Source organism: Acanthisitta chloris, unplaced genomic scaffold (assembly GCF_000695815.1).
Source record: "Acanthisitta chloris isolate BGI_N310 unplaced genomic scaffold, ASM69581v1 scaffold3587, whole genome shotgun sequence".
Taxonomy (NCBI): Eukaryota; Metazoa; Chordata; class Aves; order Passeriformes; family Acanthisittidae; genus Acanthisitta; species Acanthisitta chloris.
In genome coordinates this window covers 63,682-85,302 of record NW_008684134.1, presented here as the reverse complement: position 1 = coordinate 85,302, position 21,621 = coordinate 63,682, and the positions used below count along the sequence as shown (strand labels likewise).

Below are 21,621 nucleotides of genomic sequence, written 5' to 3'. Positions count from 1 at the left end.
CAGCAGTTATGACATTATTACATCTGTCTTCTGGTCCTGTTCTGTTAGCCAGGTATTTTCACAGCTGAGTTTTATTGTTTGTGTCTATTTTTGACAACAATAACTCTTTGGAGATTTGCACTTTGCTCCTCAGCAGGCCCAAATACCAAGTGCTTCAGCTGCTCAGCCACCCACAGAATAGCTCCATGTACTGTATTTCAAAGAGAGCTAGTGACATCTTCAAGGTGCTTTTTCCGGCAAAGAAATATGCTGATTTTTTTTTATTATTTTTTCAATGAGAATAAGGTGTTAATTTTGAGACAAGTGTTTAAAATGATAAGCAGTAAAGGTATCTTTGGTTTGTGGTTGGTATTTTTTTAGGTTTTGTTTGGTTTTGAGGTTTTTTGGTTGTTGTTTCTTCTTCTATTTCGTAATGTTACTTTTCCTGTTCTACTTGGAAGCCAGTGGTGAAAAGCTGTGCTTCTTCAATTTCAGAACAGAAAAATTTCAATGTTTGATTGAAAACCAAAGCATTTTAAACTAAGAAAGGAAAATAAAATTTGCTTAATTGAAAAATGCAATGCGTTTTCTAAGAAAATTTTCCAAACAGCTCTGGCAAAGCTTGTTCTGTTACACCTCTGGATATTTATGGAACTTGAATAAATGTTATCTGCTGTTCAGAGCTTATCTGCTGTTCAGAGCATGTAAGATTATTAAATCTTTGTATGAAAAAAGAAAAGAGAACTAAGCAGGATGTTGCAGTCCTCTTTACAAGACAAAAGATTTTTTTGGCATTGTAAGCTGTATTTTGCCTCATTCATTCCTTTCTTCTGTTAATATAATGAGAGGGAATTCTAATTCCAGTAATAAAGTATAAGTATAGTGTATGCAGTAGTTATTTGGATCCAGCTGAAAAACGTGTTTTCTTGTCATTTATGATTTCTTGCAATTCACTTGATCTGTTACGTTGCACCTGTGTATTGTAGTTTAAAATGCATCTCTCAAAGTAATGTTCAGATAATAGACCTATTCTTCATTTCTGTAGGTTTAACTTCAGGTCATATCGTCTTTAAAAGACCCTGTCAAATTGTTTAGCTCTACACAATAACTTATCTCTCTAAATTTGCAGGTTATTGTAGGAAATGTGCTATTCAGTTTCAGGATTTTTTCCTTTTCTTCTTAAAGGTCCAATCTCATAAGGTTCAAATCACTCCTTGTGAATGGCTAAGCACCTTGGGTGATTGCTGTAAAAAAATGAAATTACATTCTAGTGGAATGAAGGATGATTTTCATTTATATTGTGCAGATGTTAAAAGTAAGATACATTTGGGACCTAAACAACTTGAACACTTGAGGCATTGTTTCTTTTAGAAGACACCTTAAAGAACAGCAATTCAGCTCTTGACCTAGAGAAGCTTTATCTTTTGAAATGCTTTTCTAAGAGCCTTAGGCAAATCGTAGCTTAGCATACTTGGTTTTTGTTGTTGTATCAAAAAAGGATGTGTTGAACTGAAGCCTTTTCAAAAGGAGCATTGTGGGCTGAATTTACTCCTAGTGTAGCTTGTGTGGTGTCAGCAGTTACACTGCTCCTGGTTTAGCTCACTGAAAAGGCAATCTGGAGGGCGGTAAAACAGATGCACTTAACTGCTTATAAACGTATGCAAATATTGATCTTTACTTCGGTGATTAATAAAACTAGTTAGTCTACATCATTTGGTCTTTGAAATGAATGTGTTTGTATTCCTTCCCTACCCCCAAGTGTTCAAGGACTTCCACTTTTGTATTGTAGTAAGTATTAGCAGGTCCTAATTGTACTTCTGGACATTTTATGCTAAAAGTCAGTGATTGCAGTGAAGTACAGAATCCTGTTAATCCACGTATTGACCCTTTCCTCAGTCCTTACTAGACTATGGCCTTGGCTATTGATCTTCACAACTGATGGGGTGTCAATTTAGAGTGACAAGTCGAAGGGCTGCCTTTGAGTTTTGGCTTTGCTTTTTTTTTTTTTTTTTCTCCCTTTAGTTCTCAGATTATTACTGATTTTATATGTTAAACTTTGTGGTATAGATCATGACCAAAGGTGCTAGAGTTAGGAACTGGGTGTGCATCCCATTTTAAAGCCATTCCCCCCTGTCCTGTCACTACATGCTCTTGTAAATAGTCCCTCTCCATCTTTCTGTAGACTCCTTTCAGGTACTGGAAGGCTGTAGTTATATTCCCCTGGAGCCTTCTTTTCTCCAGGCTGAACAGCACCAACTCTCTGCTGTCTCCATAGCAGAGGTGCTCCAGCCATCTGATCATCTTTGTGGCCTCCCCTGGACTCACTCCAGCAGTATCCTCCTTGTATAATCAAAGGAACATTCAGCTCTGGTTTTTATTTTTCACTGACTAGGGATTCCCATGCCCACAGCATTCATCCTGGATAGAATGAATCCAGGCCAACAGGTTAATAGTTCTTGTAAAATAGTTGTTTCACATCTTTTAAATGAATTTCTGAGGGTTGGGTAAATTAGCTCATCTTGCTTTTCTCAGGGCATATTAAAGTCTTTATGCCTCTATATCTGCCAGTCAATAACTGAAGTGTTGTTTCAGTATAATACAAACTTTCAGTTACAAAGGTTAGTAGTTTTCCTGTTTTATGCAGGGCAGATTGGAGACTGCCCTTACGTCTTGCAAAATTGCATTGGAGGATCAAGGGCAACAAAGATGATTAAGGGCTTGGAACACCTCACTTATGAGGAAAGGCTGAGGGAGCTGGGCCTGTTCAGCCTTGAGAAGAGAGAGGATCTCATTAATGTATACAATTATCTAAAGGGGGTTGCCAAGAAGATGGAGCTAGGCTTTTCTCAGTGGTGCCAACCAGAAAAACAAGAGGTAATGGACAGAAACTGGTGCACAGATCATTCCACCTGAATATGAGGAAGAACTTTACTGTGCACTGGAACAGATTGCCCGGAGAGGTCATGAATTCTCCCTCACTGGAGGTATTGCAGAACTGTCTGGATGCAATCCTGAGCCTTGTGCTCCAGGATGACCCTGGCTGAATAGGAAGGTTGGACCAGATGACCCATTGTGGTCCCTTCCAACCTCACCCATTCTGTGAGGATACTGGTTCTCTAGGTTTGTGGGGTGGGGAGCAATAATTTTTTTAAAAAAAATCCACAGGAAACAACAGCAAATGTTTCTCTAGTAAGATTCCTATTTATTTAAAGATTCTATTCCTCACTGAAAAATTTAATTTAGTGAAGGGCTTCTTGACCTTTTAAATTATGGATGTTTCCAGGAAAATTCAAAGGTCTGTGTATTTCCTCACAGAAAGCCTTGTTATGCCTGAAAGGATGGAACACATGTCTGCTCACACCCTCTGCCTCGGGGAAATGCAGACAGTGGCACTGAGCTGAGTTTCCTCTGGCAGGACTCAGTTTACCCCTGGAGGGAGGGGGACAGCTAGATTTAAGAGTGATCTCCCTTAGTGAACTGTGAGAACCTGGAGTGAATATTGCCATCCTTCCTTTTCTGTGGGTGGTGCTGGTGGATGAGACTCTGGACGTGAGCCAGCAATGTGCACTGGCAGCCCAGAAAGCCAATCCTGGCCTGAGCTGCCTCACAAGAGTGAGGGCAGTAGGTGAGGGAGGGGATTCTGTCCCTCTGTTCTGCTCTGGTGAGACCACACCTGGAGTGCTGCATCCGACTCTGAGGTCCTCAACATCAGATGGATGTGGATCTGCTGGAGTGTGTCCAGAGGAGGCCACAGAGATGATCAGAGAGCTGGAGCAGCTCTGCTATGGAGACAGCAGAGAGTTGGGGTTGTTCAGCCTAGAGAAGAGAAGGCTCTGGGGAAATGCATTTGCAGCCTTCCACTAACTGAAGGCAGCCTACAGAAAGATGGGAGGGACTATTTACAGGAGCATGTAGTGACAGGACAGGGGGGAATGGCTTTAAACTGGGAGTGGGTTTAGATTAGATATTAGAGAGAAATTCTATATTGCGAGGGTGGTGAGACACCGACACAGGTTGCTCACAGAAGCTGTGGCTGCCCCATCCCTGGAAGGGTTTAAGCCCAGGTTGGATGGGGCTTCGAGCAACCTAGTCTGCTGGAAGGTGTCCTTGCCCATGGCTGAGGTGTTGGAATGAGATGACCCTTCCAACCCAGGCCATTCTATGATTCTATGGTAGCTGAAAAGAGAAGTACACCTTTTCCTGTGGGAGGCATGTTGCACTTTGTGTTCTGACAAATCCCTACTGTTACATCACAGGCCAAATAGACCAGTGCATAATTTATTAAGCATGTCTAATTTGCCTGAAGTAGGATTGATTGATTTCAATAAATTTAATTTTATTTTTTAGGTTATTAAGTGTAATCTAAATGTCCTGCTGTTTGGCTTGGGTTGTTCCTCTGTCTCAGCTGGAGTGTGCAACACTTTCTGTTTACAACACTGTGTGGAGCACTAGTTCCAGACCTTGTTGGTGATGCTTAGAATTGGACTGCAGAAATATAAACCTCCTTTATAAATGCTATTAAATTTGTTATTCAGCCTATGTAAAAAAGGCTGCTGAGAGTTGGTAGGTAGGCTCATTTGTGCATGTGTAACCAGCAGTAGTGCATGTGTGTGAAGTGTGTTGCAGGCATGTGCCCTTCTGCAGAATATAAGCACTGCTGGAGCCTTGTGATGTGCTGGGTGAGATGTGGGCAGCATCCTTTCCTTCCTCTGCATCCCAGCATTGCAAGTGTAGTCTTGTTCCACAGATGCTGTGTATGGTGTTAACTTCACTGTCTTTATGATTTAAAAAGCTCTAAGATGTACTGAATGGAAGTAAATTTCAGGCTTTCCACTGTGCTCAACTGAAAATGTGGCTGTGTTTCTGAGATAAATAAGTTGTGGGCTAAACAGTCTTTGAAATGAAAATGCTGTTAATCTAGAATAAGACTACTATGTCCCTGAGCAGCACTAACCAGAAACACATACAGATTTTCAAATCTAATGAAATGTGCAATTACAGGCACCTTAGAAATGTAAGCAAGGGATGTGGAGTGCTCAGTATGTTATGTAGATTTGGCCACTAGGCACCTTTAATTAACTTTTAAACCAGCAATACGACAGTGAGGAAGAAGCAATGAAAAACCAAACCAAAACTGCACAGGCCTTTCTCAGATCTAGTGATAGTTCTGGTGAGGAAATAGGTGACCAAATCAGTTATTTGGGGTTTTGCATCCCATAACTCAATTCACAGAATCTGGACTTGAGAGGTTTGCACACTTGCAGGTGTTGAAAATTTCAGTGGGGCTGTTCAGCATTTCTGAAAATCATAACTTTGGCATTCAAAGATGGACTTCCCAAACTAGCCTCAAAATTAGAGGCTACATTTGAAAATGAAGATTGGTCAGCATGGATTTAGATGTTTATAGGATACTCTACTCGAAGATAGGAGTAGTGTAAAGCCATTCCACCCAGGTGGGAGTACCTTTGTTGTTAGGCCTCTGGTGAGCACAACACACCTTCAAGTGACTTTGCTGCATCACCTTTAGTTAATTGTAGTGAAGTCCTTATCTAAGGTGGAAGATTTAGGGAGGAGTTGATGTGGAGGCATTGATGTTCTTCTTTTTACTCTTAATTTGGGAATAACTGAATTGTTGAGTGCATTGTTCATCAGAGAGGCATTTTCTGCTACCTTTACAGGTGAAAGCTCTCCAGAGGCTGAATTATCAGTATCTGTGCTGAGAAGAGCTGAAACCATTCTCTTTGAATGTAAAATATACATCTGTTTAATTTTATGTAGGTGGAATTTTCTGGTACAGTGCTGTCTTTGTTTAATCCTATACTCTTCCTCTTTTGATCTCTCTTGTAGGTTCTGGTATGAACTTGCTGCAGATTTGGGAAAAGGTATGGTCAAAGTCCTGCCTTGATGCTTGTGCACCTGGATTAGAGGAGAGACTAGGATGCCCTGTACCATCCCATTCAGTCCTGGTATGTACCTGGCTAGAAGAGTTACAAGCAACTACTGAGGCTTTGTGCTGAGAGTTGTGCTAATAGAACCTTCTTGAAATGTATTTGTGTGTGCACAGAGGGTGCACACACAGTTCTCCTCTGAGCTATGCTGCTTGATTTAGTATTTCCAGGTGTGTTGTGAATGTGTATGCCAAAGCAGATACAGACATCTTTGAAAACTATTAGCTGGAATCCATCACAGCTTTTATCTCCTTGGATTCTTGCATGCCCTGGGCTATGATAAGAGAATTTTGGGTAGATGCTCCAATTATAAGAATATCTGGGGTTCCCCCCAAGCCCACAAGCACCCAGTCATTGCAGAACCGTGTGCAGCATTTATTACTGCAGTAACAGAACCCAACATTTGCATTTCTTGACAGAGACCTTGTTTTAAACTGTTTGTAGAGTTAATGAGGTAATCTTTGTGAATAATATGAGATATTTAAAGCTCCGTAGTTCACACAACATAATGGTGAAATCAAATCAAGCCTCACATCTCCTAGAGTAAATGAGTTTAGTCTTACTACGCAGCACAAAAAGAGCTCTTGCTTTAGCTGGTGCACATGTAAGACAGCATAGATACCCATCACCTGTTCCCTCTGAATTCAGTGCTGATCTATAATGGAGAGGAACATATTAAAAATCCTTATAGATGTCCTAGTATTTTTGTGGGTAGTTTTCTACTCCTGTTTTTTTCTTTATGGCTATCAAATGTGGCTTAAAAGGATATGGTTCTTGACCTCTAAAATAATAGGGGTCATATTCCAGCATTTGATGCTGTGATGTATATTAATGTTGTGTTTCCTCTTATGTTTGCATTGAATTTCTAATTTCTATGTATTAATATTCATGTATATGTGCAAAACAGATAGATGTGTTTATGTTACTTGATGTGAATAACTGGAGAAAGACCCAAAGCTAAAATGCTACCATTTACTAGCCTATTTCAGAATTTAATCTGAGGGTATTTTTGTGAGGTTCTTAGCAACAACAACAAGAAAAATTTTTAAAATATTCATTTATCCCTTAAATGCACATGAATTATCATTGTAGCTGCTCTTGGATTTTTCAGTTCTGTCTTACCATGCATTATATCATATGTTTCATACATACATTCCATTTTTTTGAGCTTATTTTCCTCTCTTTCTTTTTTTCCTTAGGGGCCCATTTCTTCATATTATAGTCAGCGTTATGGGTTTAGCCCAGACTGTAAAATAGTAGCATTTACAGGAGACAATCCAGGTGAGATGATTAACTGTGTAAGATTCAGTGAATATGATTATGTATGTACTAAAATTCTATATCAATCTCACTGATTCTCAGATGCTCCCTATACAAAGAAAGAATATGATGTTTATCAGCATCAATACCTCTTTCCAACACCCTTCCATCACTGGTTCTTCTAAAGACAGAGACAGTTTGGATAAGCTGTGTAAGACAAATTAATGCTCTTTTGCCAAGTAATCAGAGGTGAATTCATTTGCCTCTTGATGACTTCAGTTTTGTTTGCCTGCCCCTAAGAAACTATCCTGACTATGAACTGCTAACATTTTAGCTTAGAAAATAGGAATTTAAAAAATGCTGTTGTATCTTTTCAAGTAAAAAGGTAGAGATGGACCTCACTGGCTTTCTCTAAGAATTAGAGCTGTCCTTTTGTCAGACTGATAGATGTCAGTACAAGGGAAGGTGTTAATTTAGGGTCAGGTTTCTGAATCCTAGAGACTGTTTCAGTGTAGAGAAAATTTTTCTGATTCTCAAGACTGTGAAAATAAAACACTTCCCCATATTATAGGAACATATGCAGGTTTGAGTCATGATGGAGGCTTCGTCATGATATATTTTACCTTTGTATTCTGGGAGCTGGGTAACTGCATTTCCCAAAAGTCCAATTTTTTCTTATAGAGATTCAAATGCAGCTTAGTCCAATAAATATATGAATAGGCTAGTGGAAGTGGGAGTGTTACTCCTTTAAAGTGTGTTGTTAAGTAAGGGTCCACTGTATTTAAAATCTGAATACATAAACCATTAGATAATCATGCAGTTCTGTAGTCTTTTGTCTTGAGCATTTTGATTTTGTTAAAAATCACACCCTCACCCAAATGCTTTGCCCATCTTTTATGGTGTATAGGCCAAGGCCATCATGAGCATATTTGCCATTTATATTGTACTTCGAGATGGTGAGTGCAATGTATTATGATGTCTCATACAACAGGCAGTAATTGAGGCAAAGAACAACCTCTTTATCTGATATTCTTTGTGCTTTCAGCATCATTGGCAGGGATGAGACTTCAAGAAGGAGATATTGCAGTAAGTCAAAACACCCTCCTGAAAACTGTCCATATCCTTGAGTACTTGAAATACCTGAAATGTAAATAGCTGTAGGTTATCAGTTAAATGTATCTGTTGGTGTTGATTTTCTGTTTATTGGATTCACACTTGTTTTATTTCTATCAATCTGTAAGCTGCCTGAAAGGTTTTAAATAAACTCTTGTGACTATTGTTAACTAATGCTCCAGACATTAAAACCTAAGTCTCCATCTAGCATGTATTTCACTGGCATGACAGCCTAAGTCAGAGCTAGCTTCAACACGAATCCAATTGACTTAATGTGTAATTTAAAAACAATTAGTGGTAATAACAAATGGTTTTAATTTAATTTCTGTATTGCTTTCCATGCACATTCTGATAACGCTTCAATTATTTCTTTTCCCCTCCAGATTAGCCTTGGCACAAGTGACACATTGTTTCTGTGGATCCAAGAGCCAACTCCTGCCCTAGAAGGTCATATCCTCTGCAATCCAGTTGATTCTCAAACATATATGGCACTTTTATGGTAATATAATTTATTTTTTGTACATCTGGGATCAATAACGTATATTTCTTTCTCCATGTTAGTGTTTTTTATTTCTTTTGCAAAATGATAATGAATAGAACATTCAGCATTCTCTATGGTATATGGCAATCTACTGCTGAAACATTTCCATCAATGTTATAGCATTCCTATTGTTTAATTTGAGTAACTGAAACTGCAGAGTTGTGGAGGATAAATTCTCACGGCAATAAAAAGCTGAAATTATTTTTGCGCATACATAGAGCGAGTTCACTATGAATCTCAGGTAATACATTTAATGTACAGTAATAACAAATCTTCTGAAATAGAATGTGAAATGTCAGAAGCTTGACCAGGGTGTATAACTTCTGTGCTCTTCTAGTGGTCCAGAGGGGATGTAATGGAGTAGGTGAAGATTCTCTTTGCAGAGAGGAGTATAATCAGTGCTGTTCAGGGACATATTAGGCTATGCATGAGGAAAATATTGTGATCTCAAGAAACCCAGCTGAGAGAATGATCCTCATGGTAGCTTTTGGCTGCTGCAATCTGGGAGTTTTCAGCCTCTTGCCAGCCAAGTAGGTGGAAAGGTGGCCTGAAGCTATGTTTGCCCTCACTGAGTCACTGTATTCCGGGTTAAATGTCCAAACCAGGTCATAGTGTTTAGGCAAATATTTGCAAGTAATATACAGATAAATTTTTTGTCTGAATCCCCTGGATTGTAGATGCTTGAAACTCAAAACTTCAGCAAAGCTCAAGTCTGCCCTAGAGCTGTAGTGTTGAGTCTTCCCTGTATGGTAGCAGATGACAGTGTTCATGAAGGTGAGTTAAAAGCACGATGACAATTGCAAGTTACTCATAGTGTGACTTCCCAGTAGGTGTTGGATTTTGTTGTTTTTTTTTTTTTAAAAAATTTACATTCAGGTTTCTCTTTTACCCAATATTTCCCCTACTTTTGCTGTGTAAAATAGCTATATAAACAACCTGCTTGTAATAGGAGGCATTTTTCTGAATACCTGTTATACTGCCATTCTTTTACTGCAGCTTAACATGTGTTTTGGTGGTGGCCTTGGCAATGCTGAGTTAATGGTTCCTGTGCCTCCTCCCTAATAATTTCTGACCTGACACTGCACTAATACCCCTTTATTTCTAGAATATTAGAGTTAATAGAGGACCCTCAGTAGAAAAAGTGTGTGAGCTACCAGGCAGAGTATTTGAGCAGAAAACTTAAGTAACTTCAGCTGGTGCCACTGAGCAAGTTGAATAGTTTCCTTGCCCTCATTTTGGATATTTTTGTGCCTCTCCTGCTGAGCTGCTGTGATAACTCTGTGCTGGAGAGTATTCAAGCTGCTTTCCCCTGGGTACGAGTCCAAGGATGCAGTATTTTGCAGGAGTGTGATATTCACTGTATATTCGACTGTATAAATGGTGCAAAGACTATAAACACTGAAGAGATTCATATTTTACTGCATGGTTTGTTTACTGGCTCTGGACCACAACCTGTATATGCAGCTGTGGTGCTTTCCTTTGCCAGATCCTGACACAGAGCTAGACCTCCTAAGTCTTGTTGAACCCAGTTTGGTTCCATACTGATACCATGCTCCTGGAATCATAAAAGCAATGTAGAGACACTCTTGCTTCACTTTGCAGAGTCATCTCAGCGTGAGCTTTTTAACTCGTGTCAGAGTACTACTCTGAGGAGATATCTCAGCTGTTCAGAGCTAGCCTGAGTTTATCTTGGCCTGCCAGACTGCATCTAAGCTCACTCATTGGAGAGACCAGCATGTCTGCACTGCATCCCTCAACACATCCTGTAATATTTGCCTTCTCTCTTATCTAGTTTTCTCCCTCTCTATCTCCTTCTGTAATGAAGTGATTGTATCTTTTAACTTGCCCAGTGTTGTTCAACTGATGCTCTAAACAATATCGAGTAAAGGAACAAAGAACTTAAAAAATCTAAAGTCAAGTGTTTTGGAAAATGCATATGGCATGTTTGTGTGTTTCAGCTTCAAGAATGGTTCACTGATGAGAGAGAGGATCAGAGATAGCTGTGCTTCAGGCTCCTGGGATGAATTCTCCAAAGCCTTATCATCTACTGTTGCTGGAAACAATGGAAACTTGGGTATGAGCCTTAGCAGAGCTGGGAGTTGGGGGGTTTGCCTAGACATCTACTTGAGTGGGTGTTGTACCTGTTTTACTTGGGTCATGACAAAGGCCAAGAATGAAGTTAGCTAGAGCAAGGGAAATTCCTAATGTGTACTTAGAAATGGTCTGCTGACAACCTAAGTGTCATGATAGTGTTTTTCTTCAATATTCATTAAATAAGAAAATTTTATTTATGGAGCTCTTTTGGTCATTGAAAGGGTGTTAGTAGCATCTTCACTGTGGAATGTTTTAAACTAGTAATTTCTGAAGGATTTACTCTTCTGAAGACTCAAACCAAGTGAATTAAGTAGCTCCATGTTATTTCTTCCTCAGTCATTACTCTAGAATCTTGTTCATGCATGTGAACAAAGCAGTAGTGTCAAGGGATACCAAGATTTCCTACATTTTTCCCAGTGTATGTCACAGAGTCATTTCATCCCTGTTTTTACCCCATGTTATGCTAAGTGAATGAAATGAAACAAAATGATGATGATGATGAAAGTATTTAAAAAATATGGCTAAACCCATGGGTTTGAAGTTTTACATTATTTTTTTCCTACAGTTTAATATTTTGCAAGTCTAGTATATATAGCTCAAAAGTAAGTTATTGAAAGGTGAGAGCATGTGTAATCAAGATTAAAATTTAACCATTGCAGAGCAGGATTTGAAGTCATTACCATCATCCTAGGTGTGAGTTGATATGAGTACAGTTAATTTAAAAATTGTAGGCAGCAAAGTTTTAAAATGTAGGTATTTAAGCTATAGAAGACTTCACTCCTTAGGAAAGTGAATTTAAGACACAGCTTCATGACACTGTGAGATTAGATTTTTCATTTTTAGAAGCTCTGTTATTTGTCTGTCAAATCTAGTCTCTGTGGGGTATTAAAATGACCAGGAATCTCTTTTCACTAGAAGACAAATCAATTCAGGTGTTTTAGAAAATGGGAAGAAATTATTCTAAATCCCCAAAGTCAGCCACTTTAGACAATATTAAAAAAATTGGAAGTTAATGAAAATATTGTTACTGATATCAAGGATACCAGGACAGTGCCTTAAAATTTTAAAATTTGTATTATAGTATATTCACTTGGATATCTCAATCCTCTATAAAATGGGTGCTTCATGGGAGTCATCCTCAATAACCTGTATGCTAGATTAGCCTCTGGGTGTACATGTTAAATTGCAGTAATCTCCATAATCTGAGTGTCTGGGGGAAGCAGAGCAAAGGTGGAACTGGTTAGGCATCTCCTCTTTTATCCCCTGTTTCCTGCACTCCCTGTTGTGTGAGAAGATGCCTCTGCAGAGGTTTCGAGGTCAGAACTGAAGTGTTGGGATATACATCCCTTGCCAGGGCCTGCAGATCTGTAACACAAAGTGTTGCTTACTGGCAAGTTTCAGAATGTTTAACCAAACAGGTTGTGTGTGCTAAGGCACAGTATTATTTTTGGTGGTTTTTTTTGGCTAATAATCATAGGGCTCCTAGGGCAGCATAGTCTTGTTCCAAGGTCTGAACCTTAGAAACTCTTCTTAATTCCTTAGCTATTCTGTTCAGTTTTTCTGTCCTCATTTTTTTGGTCTCCTTTCTTGAATAACTTTTCTGACCAACCCTTTTTGCCATCAACACAAAAGAAATCTTTTTCACACTTTTTGTCTAGCTGTCTACAAAGCATTGCTGCATTTCTTCAGATCTCATCCAAACTATTCAGAGACCAGCTCTGCTTTGTGACTTAAAATATCTGATGTTCTCTAATAAGCTCATGAAATCTAATCCAGTGTGTGAAGTGTCCCAATATTCCTGCACTCTTCTTACCAACTTGGCATTTTTTTCTTTGTTTTTCTGAAGCTATTTCTAGCATGTGTTACGGATGATCTGCTTTACTGTGTGTGTTTTGGTGGATGTGTCCTCTTCTGTGGGCTTGTTGTTTATTACATTGTTTGGATGCCTAGAGCCAGATGAGCTTGAGATGCACATTTCATAAACTGAAAGAATCATAGAATCAGAATATCCTGAGTTGGATGACCCACAGGGATCACTGAAGTCCAACTCCTGGCTCTGCACAGGACAGTCCCAAGAATTCTCATGTGCCTGAGAGAATTGTTAAGTGAAATTTGATAAATGCATGGATTGAATTAGTTAAGAAACAGGCCGTGTGGTGACTCAAATACTCAAATATATGATGAACATTTATTAACTTTTTAGCTGTGTGCTAAAATAAGATTCCAACTTTGGGTTGGAAGCAAACATGACACTCTTTAATGTTCCTTGATGCAGGTTTCTACTTTGATGTGATGGAAATTACTCCTGAAGCAGTTGGGATTCACAGATTCAACAGAGACAACCAAAAGGTAGTAATAAAAATAGTTAATGTCTCAAACCTTGAAGGAGTCCTGTCAAGACTTCAAATCTTTGCCATTTTAGTTTTTCTTCTGTATGAGTACTTTTCTTCTGTACTTGCTTTCCAGTTTCATTTACTGATGCAAGTCCCTGGGATGATTTTCATAAGGAAGTATTTGGTCTGTAGCTTAAGAGTATCTACAGTGCAATGTCTGAACTAGAACTTATATGGAATTTTTTAATGACATATTTTTTACTGGAAAACATGGATTTACTGAAAGCGACACTGGTTTTGAAACAAGATTAGCTTTAAGCTTATTGAGAGTTTAGCACACGTCCTTGACTTAGACCTCATTTCCTAAGTTTCAGACACACAGATAAGGATGTGTTGAAACTCTGGGCTGTAATACTTTATCTTGCTGTAAACGTGTATGTACACTAAAGACCGCATTTTGCTGTCCTGTCTGTCTTGGAGTAACCTCCAAGCTACATAGTGGTATGTAAGTAAACAGACTCAAGTCCAAGTGAAATTAAAGAATAAAATAGAAATTAAGTTATGGAAAGTTTTGTGTATCTTTTTTCTTTTCTTTCTTTTGGGGAGTGGATGTTGTTTAAATGTCTGTCTTTCTGGGTGGTACTGAAACTCAAGAGATGTCTTTGATCAATCATGACTCCCAGTCGATTAGACCTCACGTGGGTGAACAGAGATTGATACTATCTTGTGTTTGCAGTGTAGCACTAGTCTCTTAAGTGTTTGCTGTTAAATGAATGCTTAATCACTTCTAGCTGTTATACAAGTGTAGGCACTTACTGTAGTGCATGGAAGAACTCAACTTCTTGTGAAAGATTCTCTATATTTGTTCACAGTTCAATATTTTCCTGCTTCTGTTACCTTTCTCGTGTTCTGCTTGATGAAAGGACAGAAAAATGTTCTATATAGAAACTAAACAAATTAATGAAAAGATTACATGGTTTCACTTTTGTGCAGACAGAAACAGATTGAAACTTTTGTGACATTGCTTAATGCATCTGAATTTTATCTACTTGCTTTAATTTTGTATTTTTGAGATATTGATTCTTGAGCAGCCCTTGGTGCTGGGAAATGCACAGAGAAGAGTTTACAACTTGCTGTAGAACCTCTTCCCGTTATGCATCGATTTCAAGCTTGATGGATTTGCCAACAGCACTGAGGTTAGGGGTTGTGTTCTCTGTCATGAGTCTTTGGGTCCATCTTGTGTATGTGAGTGAAGAATTGGGCCTAGATGAAAGCAGACTTCAGTCTGAAGACAAGGATAATCAACTCTAAATCTGCCTTGAGTTTTTAACCTCTCTCCAGCTTGGTGTTGTACACTGTGTAAGGTGCTTGTTAACTTAATGCATTCCCTCTTTGATACAGGTTTCAGCCTTTCCAAAGGAAGTGGAAATACGAGCTTTGATTGAAGGGCAGTTCATGGCCAAAAGAATTCATGCTGAAAAGCTGGGATATAAAGTCTGTAAGTATGATAAGCAGCTGCAGAACTAATGGCACTAGAGATCAAGCACAAAGGTAGGAGTCCTGGCAGTAATGCCAGTGTTGTGGTTCTTGTCCTGCCTGATAGATACAGAAACTGGTATCAATTCTGAATTAGTCTCTTGGAAAAGTTATTGATGGTGTGTTGGGTGCAAGTTTTTGCAGATGTTAACTTAAGCAGGACTAGTGGTTTAAGATGACTTCTTATTCAAGTATTCTTGCTGTTGCATTGTTTCTGAGCTGCATTGTCAATTTTTAAATAAGAGTTTGGGCTTCAATAGCTTGTTAAGTGAAAAGAAGACCAGCCTTCTGCCTAAAGCACAGGACTGTAACTCAGAAAATCTGAAATCTATGTTCAGTTCCTGGATCTGCCATGAGCTGGTCGCTTACTTTTTAACCTCTGTTTTCTGTTAATAAAGCAGGAACCGTTTCCCTGTCTTGTGTTTTAGAAAGCAAGAGAACCTGCTTCCTCGAATTTATGAGATTAAGAGTTTTTAGCACATTGGCACAACAAAATCAGCCAGTATTTTACCTGTAGAAGTGGGATCAGATCATTACTAGATGTACAATTCTACACAAAGAATACAGGCAAGTCAGTAAGATGTTTTATTGGCATTTTCTCTCAGTGTATCAGCCAGTGGCATCTTAAAAAATACTGAATTAACTCATCTCAAGGGTTTTTAATCAATGTTTTGTTTTAAAAAATAATATTATTTTTATTTACATCCTGACCTCCTCCTTCACAAGCCACTGCTTGTCTCCTATCTCCAGGCTTTTATCAATAATCATGAAGGATAGAATTTTTTATTGTTTATTTTTAAGAGAGAACTCCAGGAGCTGAAAGTTGAGAAAATATAGAGATACTGGAACAAATCACAAGGCTTGACAACACCACCTCATAAATTTACTCTGTAAAGGTTTTCCTGGTATATATTTTCTTATATACTTGAAACTGTATTTATTTGGGGAGGTTATTTATGGAGACAGGCAGAGTTTCAAATAGATTGTGTTTAAAATACCTGTTTATCCTTCATTCTTAGATTCTGCTGCACCAAAAGCTAGGCTTATATAGCCTAGAAAACTCATGGCTGAAGAGGGCACTTTTGCACTCTGTGTCAGGAGTTAGACAAACACCAATGTGTGAGAAGAGCTTTGTAAGATAACAGACAACTCTGACACAGAAATAAATGGGGAGAAAATACCTGTAGCTTAATAAGTTTTAAAACCTCTTCATTAATAATTTTTTTAAATGCTGTGGACGCCTATAATAAAAAGGAGATGGGTGTGATTGGACTGTGTTCCTGTAGATTCCTTGGAATATTGTATGCTTTTGTTTTCTTGCATCCCTAGGGTCTTTCAGCTATTTGGTAACTTAACAGATGAGCTGCTTTAAAAAAGAACTGCTGTACATAGTGTAGGCTGTGTGCATCTCCCACTTTTCCTTAGTGGTATTATTTAAGTGTCATACTCTGTTATTTGTGTGGTGGTGGCAGGCTTACATCTGCATTTGTTGTGTGACAGCTCTGAAAACAGGGTGTGTTCTGAATGTGTTTCAGGGGACAGATGAGCATTGTGGGAATTACTCTGGCATTGCCAGACTTTCTGTTGTTTAATAGCTGCTGTTTTTCAGGCTGCCTTTTTTTCCCCCCCTTTGCTTTAAATGTGATTTAAAAGCTTATTTATTTTTTGGATGAAATATACAGTCAGGACCCTTGCGTTTATTCAATTCCTTTTAGGCCTTGTCTACATGGGGAATTTGCTTTGATATTTCCAGGAATCAAGCTGATTTACATTCAGAAATATAATCACAGCAGTGTAAATCTTGGCTTTTTTGTTGCTGTTGTTTACACCAATGGGAGAATACAGTAATAACTGCTCACAAGGTCTGGAAAGTTATATGAAGACACTATTAAATCGATCTGTAACAGAATTGTACGTGACATGGGCAGTCACAAGAAAATGCCTTGCTGGGGTGCCCTGGGGATTGTGTGGTGCCATCTCAGTGGTGCATATGAGTCAGAAACCTGGCTAAGAATTTCCCTAGCTCTGGCACCAAGGTGCTGGAAAATGATTTTGGCAGTCATGAACCTGCCTCTCTGTTCTTGGGCCAGATGCAGTTTGGATGACTGTAATCTGTAAAGCAACAGGAAACGTGAAAGAGAATTTTGTAAAAATAAATAAATAAACCCCTGCCATATAGAGTTCTTGGTTATGCACTGTGAACACAACAAACATTAGATAATCCCTTAGAATTTGCTTTCAGTTAATGAATATATTATCTTTCTAGGAGCAGTGTTTTGAATCCTCAGTCTAGCTGGTGCTGTGGGAAGAAGTGCAATGATGCTGGTAGAGTGCTTGGTATGTGAGGTTTTGTTCCCAGTTGGATGTGTCCAGTACATTATAGATCTTACATAAATTGCAAATAATAGTTTAAAATAACTCCTTTAAGACAGCTCTTCAGGTGCTGTTTGTGCTGCCTGCAGGCATGTGCTAAGGTTTGTGTGGCTCTGGTGCCAGTAGAGGGCAGGGGATTCTGTCTCATGAATTTTGTCTTTGAGGCTGGGACGTGTGTGTCCACCTTGTTTTGAAAACGGCAGAGAGTCACCAGATGATCCTTAGGAGAAAGGTTAAACCTTACATTAATTGTGATTTAAGGGTTTTGAAAGTGTGTGTCACTCTGCTCTAATTGCTCTAATCTTTCTCAATCAGATTTCAGGGGAAATCATTCAGTAACACCCTGTATCCTGTTTTGCTTATGTGCTTAAGGGGTGGATGGAGTGTTGAGTCTAGAAACAAACAAGTGAAGCTTGGTCTGTCCCTGTTGTTTACATCCTCCCATTCAGAGATTCATGCAGATAAGGTGAAGGTTTGCTGCTCTGCCTTTATTTTCCTGCATTTTGACTGTATCATAAACACCTTCTGTTTTGTCACTTCCTTTCACTGCCTGCAGCCATCCCGTTTTGAAAGCCAAGCTCACAACTGGAATGCAGAGGCTGGACATACAGACATGCTTGCTGCATTGTTTGGGGACTCTCTGAAGTCAAAACCATGGTAACTTTGTAGAGAAATGTCAGTGTCTGCAGCTCAGTGACACAGGTGATCACAGCAGCTATAAAGCCCTCACTGATATAGACTGATCTGCCAGTATATACTTTAATAATCTTGATGATCACTTCAGAGCCATTTCTATTCCTGATCAAGCAATCCTAAAGTTCATCCTAAAGTTGACACTGGCTGGAGAATGTTGCAATGGCCCTGCTTGTACCTAGTGAAGCTCTCCTGGTGGAGACCCACAAAACTGATTATTTTTGGGAGAAAAATCTATCCCTCTGCCTGCTGATAGGTGAAGTAAATATTGCAGGGATGTATGTTATATATGCTGAAGGAAAACAGCATCACAGGTAGGGGTTTTGGTGTTGATCACATGTATAGTCAATAGGTATTTAAATGATGTTCTGGTTCACAGTGTAGAAACCTTCATGTCAGTGGTAATCTGAGCCCTAAATCTATACATACAGTATCAGGTGTATTCTAGAGTTCTGTTAAATAAGCTTTTGTGGGACTGCAGCAGCAATTAATAAGTCCTGCCTTATAGAAAGGATGGTTACCTGGGGTGGGGTCTGTGTTGAAGCTATTAGCTTTGGTCAGGGCTTTCTGCCTTCACATTGTTGTGCCTATCAATGAGTTTGTAGTACTCCAGTTGCCTGATGTGCTCTTCTGTCACATTTATACCTTTAGGAATCTGATTCTGCCACCTAACTGTCATCAGCAGGGGCAGATGGATAGAAAGTGCCACATTTTACAAGTACAGGCTTTGTTCATAAAACCCTCTGTCTGTGATTATTGTGTAATTTATAGTTTCTTCCATACATAAATCAATCACTTGCAAATAATGTTGGTGCCCTGAATTCTGCTGACTGTACTTGGTGCTTAAGTACTGGCTGGGGTGGCACAGAAATGCCTGTGGTTTTGCACTACTCTAAGAATGAACCCATTTTTTTCAATGAGGTGCATTCTTAAGCAAAGCAGCAGTCCTGCAGTGCTAGGAGAAAAAGAGAAATGCCAGAGCATGCTGGGCCTAATTTCTGAAGAACTCAGTGTAAGAATACATGAGGACAAATCCCAATGTGAAAAATTTCCTTTTTCTTCAGGTGCTGTTGTCTTCTGATGCTCTTTTCAGCAGGTTGAAGGTAGCAGTAATGTATCACTTTGTCCTCAGGGAAGGCAGTCTGAGTGCAAGTAGCTCAGAAAAGAGAATCATAGAACCATTAAGGTTGGAAAAGATCTCCAAGGTCATCAAGTCCAACCTTTGACCTAATGCCACTATGCCCACTAAACCACGTTGCGAAGTGCCGTGTCTACTTGTGTTTTGAATACTTTTCAGGGATGGTGACTCCAGCACTTCCCTGAGGAACCTGCTCCAAAATACAGATAGTACAACATGGAGTGGTTGTGTTTTCATTGCTCATGTTGTGACATGGAGGCACAGAAACCCAAACACAAGGTGTGAGACTGTCACTTCACAGCAAAGAGTTGGTTCATTGGTGGATGAAGTGGCTCTCCTGCCACTGGTCCTTGGGTTGTTCCAGGGATGCCTTTGTGTCAGGCTGTGAGAGGTTTTTCTGCTAGTGGTTGTCTGTGGCTGACTGGCTTCTGTGACTATAGTCTCCAAAACTCTTACAAATTATCAGGGATGTTGGGATACTTGTTCCATCAGTCACCTTTGCTTTCACTGCTAAGTGTATTTCTACTCCAGTTGTAGCAGTGTTTTGGCTGAAACGAGGAACACTGGGAGTGAGGCCATTTTGTAGTTGCATACAGATTAAATTGATGTTTATGCCCTGTGGGATTTAAATTTCTTAGAGAAATCAATACTAAAATGTTGTGTTGGCTTCGTGCTTGTCTCTTGCTGTTTGCTGCTAAGAGTGCTGATGGTGTTTCAGCAACGCGAGGGCGACAGCTTTGTTCGAGGCCTTTTGCTTCAGCAAGTGAGTAAAGCAGTTTAAAAATAATTAGAGGACAGTGCCCTTGATGGAAGCTTGAAGTTGTCTGTTTAAAATAATAGCGAATAGTGGTAGTGATCAGACTGGAACATACATGAGTAGTGATGGGGCAGATCATATCCCTTGGTATGCAGTACAAACAGACCATAGATTTGCCTTGCCATTAGATTTTAAGCCTGTACTTTTGAGGGAAGAGTAGTGGCTCAACAAGTGCTTTGAAATTCATCAGAGGCAGGATCTTCCTCTCAGATAAGCCAGTCATTCTGCTGCAGGGAGGATATTTGTATTTTCTGATGAAACCTCTGGCTGATAAGAGTGCCAGTATGAGACGGGCAATACCCTGCCAAGAACTTGACTGTATCCTCTCTTACTTTCCACAGAGCATCAGACTTTTATCACGTAGCTGAGGTGTCTAGGCATGACCAAGTAAGGCTTGGTTTTAAGCCAGTGATCTTGGAGTGAAGGATTGGTTAGCTCATTACCAATTTCCTGACCAAGTATTTTACAAAAAAGTATTTTTTATTATTACTTGGCTCAGGAGAGTAAAGAATTAGTTGAACTAATTTTTTTAAGGGTTAGATAAAATGTCTTTGAAGGAAATGACCTCATGTGCTATAAGGAAACTGCTTACGTGCCCTAGAATTTTTCATGCAGTGGCTATTGTCTTGCTTTTATTTTGTTTTATTGTTGTCATACATATACAGGAAACACAATGAAGACAGAAAAATCTGAAAAGTTAATAAAATGATTGTAAAGGGTACTGTCTGTCTTTCTTTTCTGACACAATGATAAAATGTTGTCTTTGTTTGAACAATTGCTTTTAATGTTTGGTCAGCAAAAGACCAAGTATGTAAATGGTTCAATTCCTGTGCCCTGATGTTAGGAGAGATTGTTTATGACTGTGTCAGTGGATGTACTGTTCAAGCAATATTCAGGAAAATAGTCAAGCTGTCAGTTTGCTGGTTTTGTTAGAGCTTTGTGGATCTCTAGTACCTGGGGACTTGAAGATCAGTTGGGTTATCTACTAAATCTCCTTTTATTGCTTGTTTTTTGAGACTGATCTACAGTTTTAAATCCAATTAGATTAGCAAGGGAATGACATGACTGCAGTCTATAAGTACCTTCTTGGGGAAAGGAAACTTGATAGTATGGGACTCTTGAGCCTTACAGGCAGAAACATTATGGTTCAATAACTGGAAGCTGAAAGCAGGCAAACCTCAAATGACAAGCAAGGTGCAGATTTTTAACAGAAACTGAAATCACACAGTGCAGCCATTGACAGTGGTGTAGTGAATTCTTTAGCACTGGCAGTTTTAAGAACAAGATTTATTTATTTTTCCCTAAAAACAGGTGCTGTGCTCCAAAGAGATCATTTATGTTGTAGAAGGATGGGTTCAAAGGATCAGAGTGGTCCATTCCATCTCAGACACATGTGAATCTCTAAGAGATGCAATTGCTAGGGAGCTCATCTGATTCACAGCTATATATACATTGCTGTGTATTAATCATTCATACCCATATGGGCTGCTGGTATCACTGTAAATGATGCCCTGTTTTCATGATCATTCTGCTTGTAAAATACTACATTTACCTTAGTTGACACTTAGTGAAATATGACATATTTATTACCTTAAATCTTTCTTCCTGTGCCTTTCTGCATTTTCTTTTTTGGTGCTCAAATGTGACAGGCCTGTTAGTGAACTCTAATCAGCTCTCCCAAGATTCTCTAGTCCCTCCAGCTGTCTCTCCTTTTTTCTGGTTTAAGGCTATTCAGCTTATTTTACACATCTCAGAAGTGCTGCATAACTACACTTGAGGTTTTCAGTGTTAACAGA

The 21,621-nt window shown here is 39.1% G+C and overlaps 1 protein-coding gene across 1 annotated transcript in view; it reads left to right on the top strand.

Annotated features, from left to right (window-relative positions):
• XYLB (xylulokinase homolog (H. influenzae)) overlaps nucleotides 1-21,621 on the top strand; it is a gene marked incomplete at its 5' end in the record, with an annotated part of 85,152 nt that overhangs the window by 11,148 nt on the left and 52,383 nt on the right. Inside the window, 7 exons of the mRNA XM_009079195.1 lie at nucleotides 5,827-5,945; nucleotides 7,127-7,208; nucleotides 8,233-8,273; nucleotides 8,684-8,799; nucleotides 10,800-10,915; nucleotides 13,211-13,284; nucleotides 14,670-14,766. Of these exons, the coding sequence (XP_009077443.1) occupies nucleotides 5,827-5,945; nucleotides 7,127-7,208; nucleotides 8,233-8,273; nucleotides 8,684-8,799; nucleotides 10,800-10,915; nucleotides 13,211-13,284; nucleotides 14,670-14,766 (645 nt within the window). The remainder of the gene's footprint in view (nucleotides 1-5,826; nucleotides 5,946-7,126; nucleotides 7,209-8,232; nucleotides 8,274-8,683; nucleotides 8,800-10,799; nucleotides 10,916-13,210; nucleotides 13,285-14,669; nucleotides 14,767-21,621) is intronic.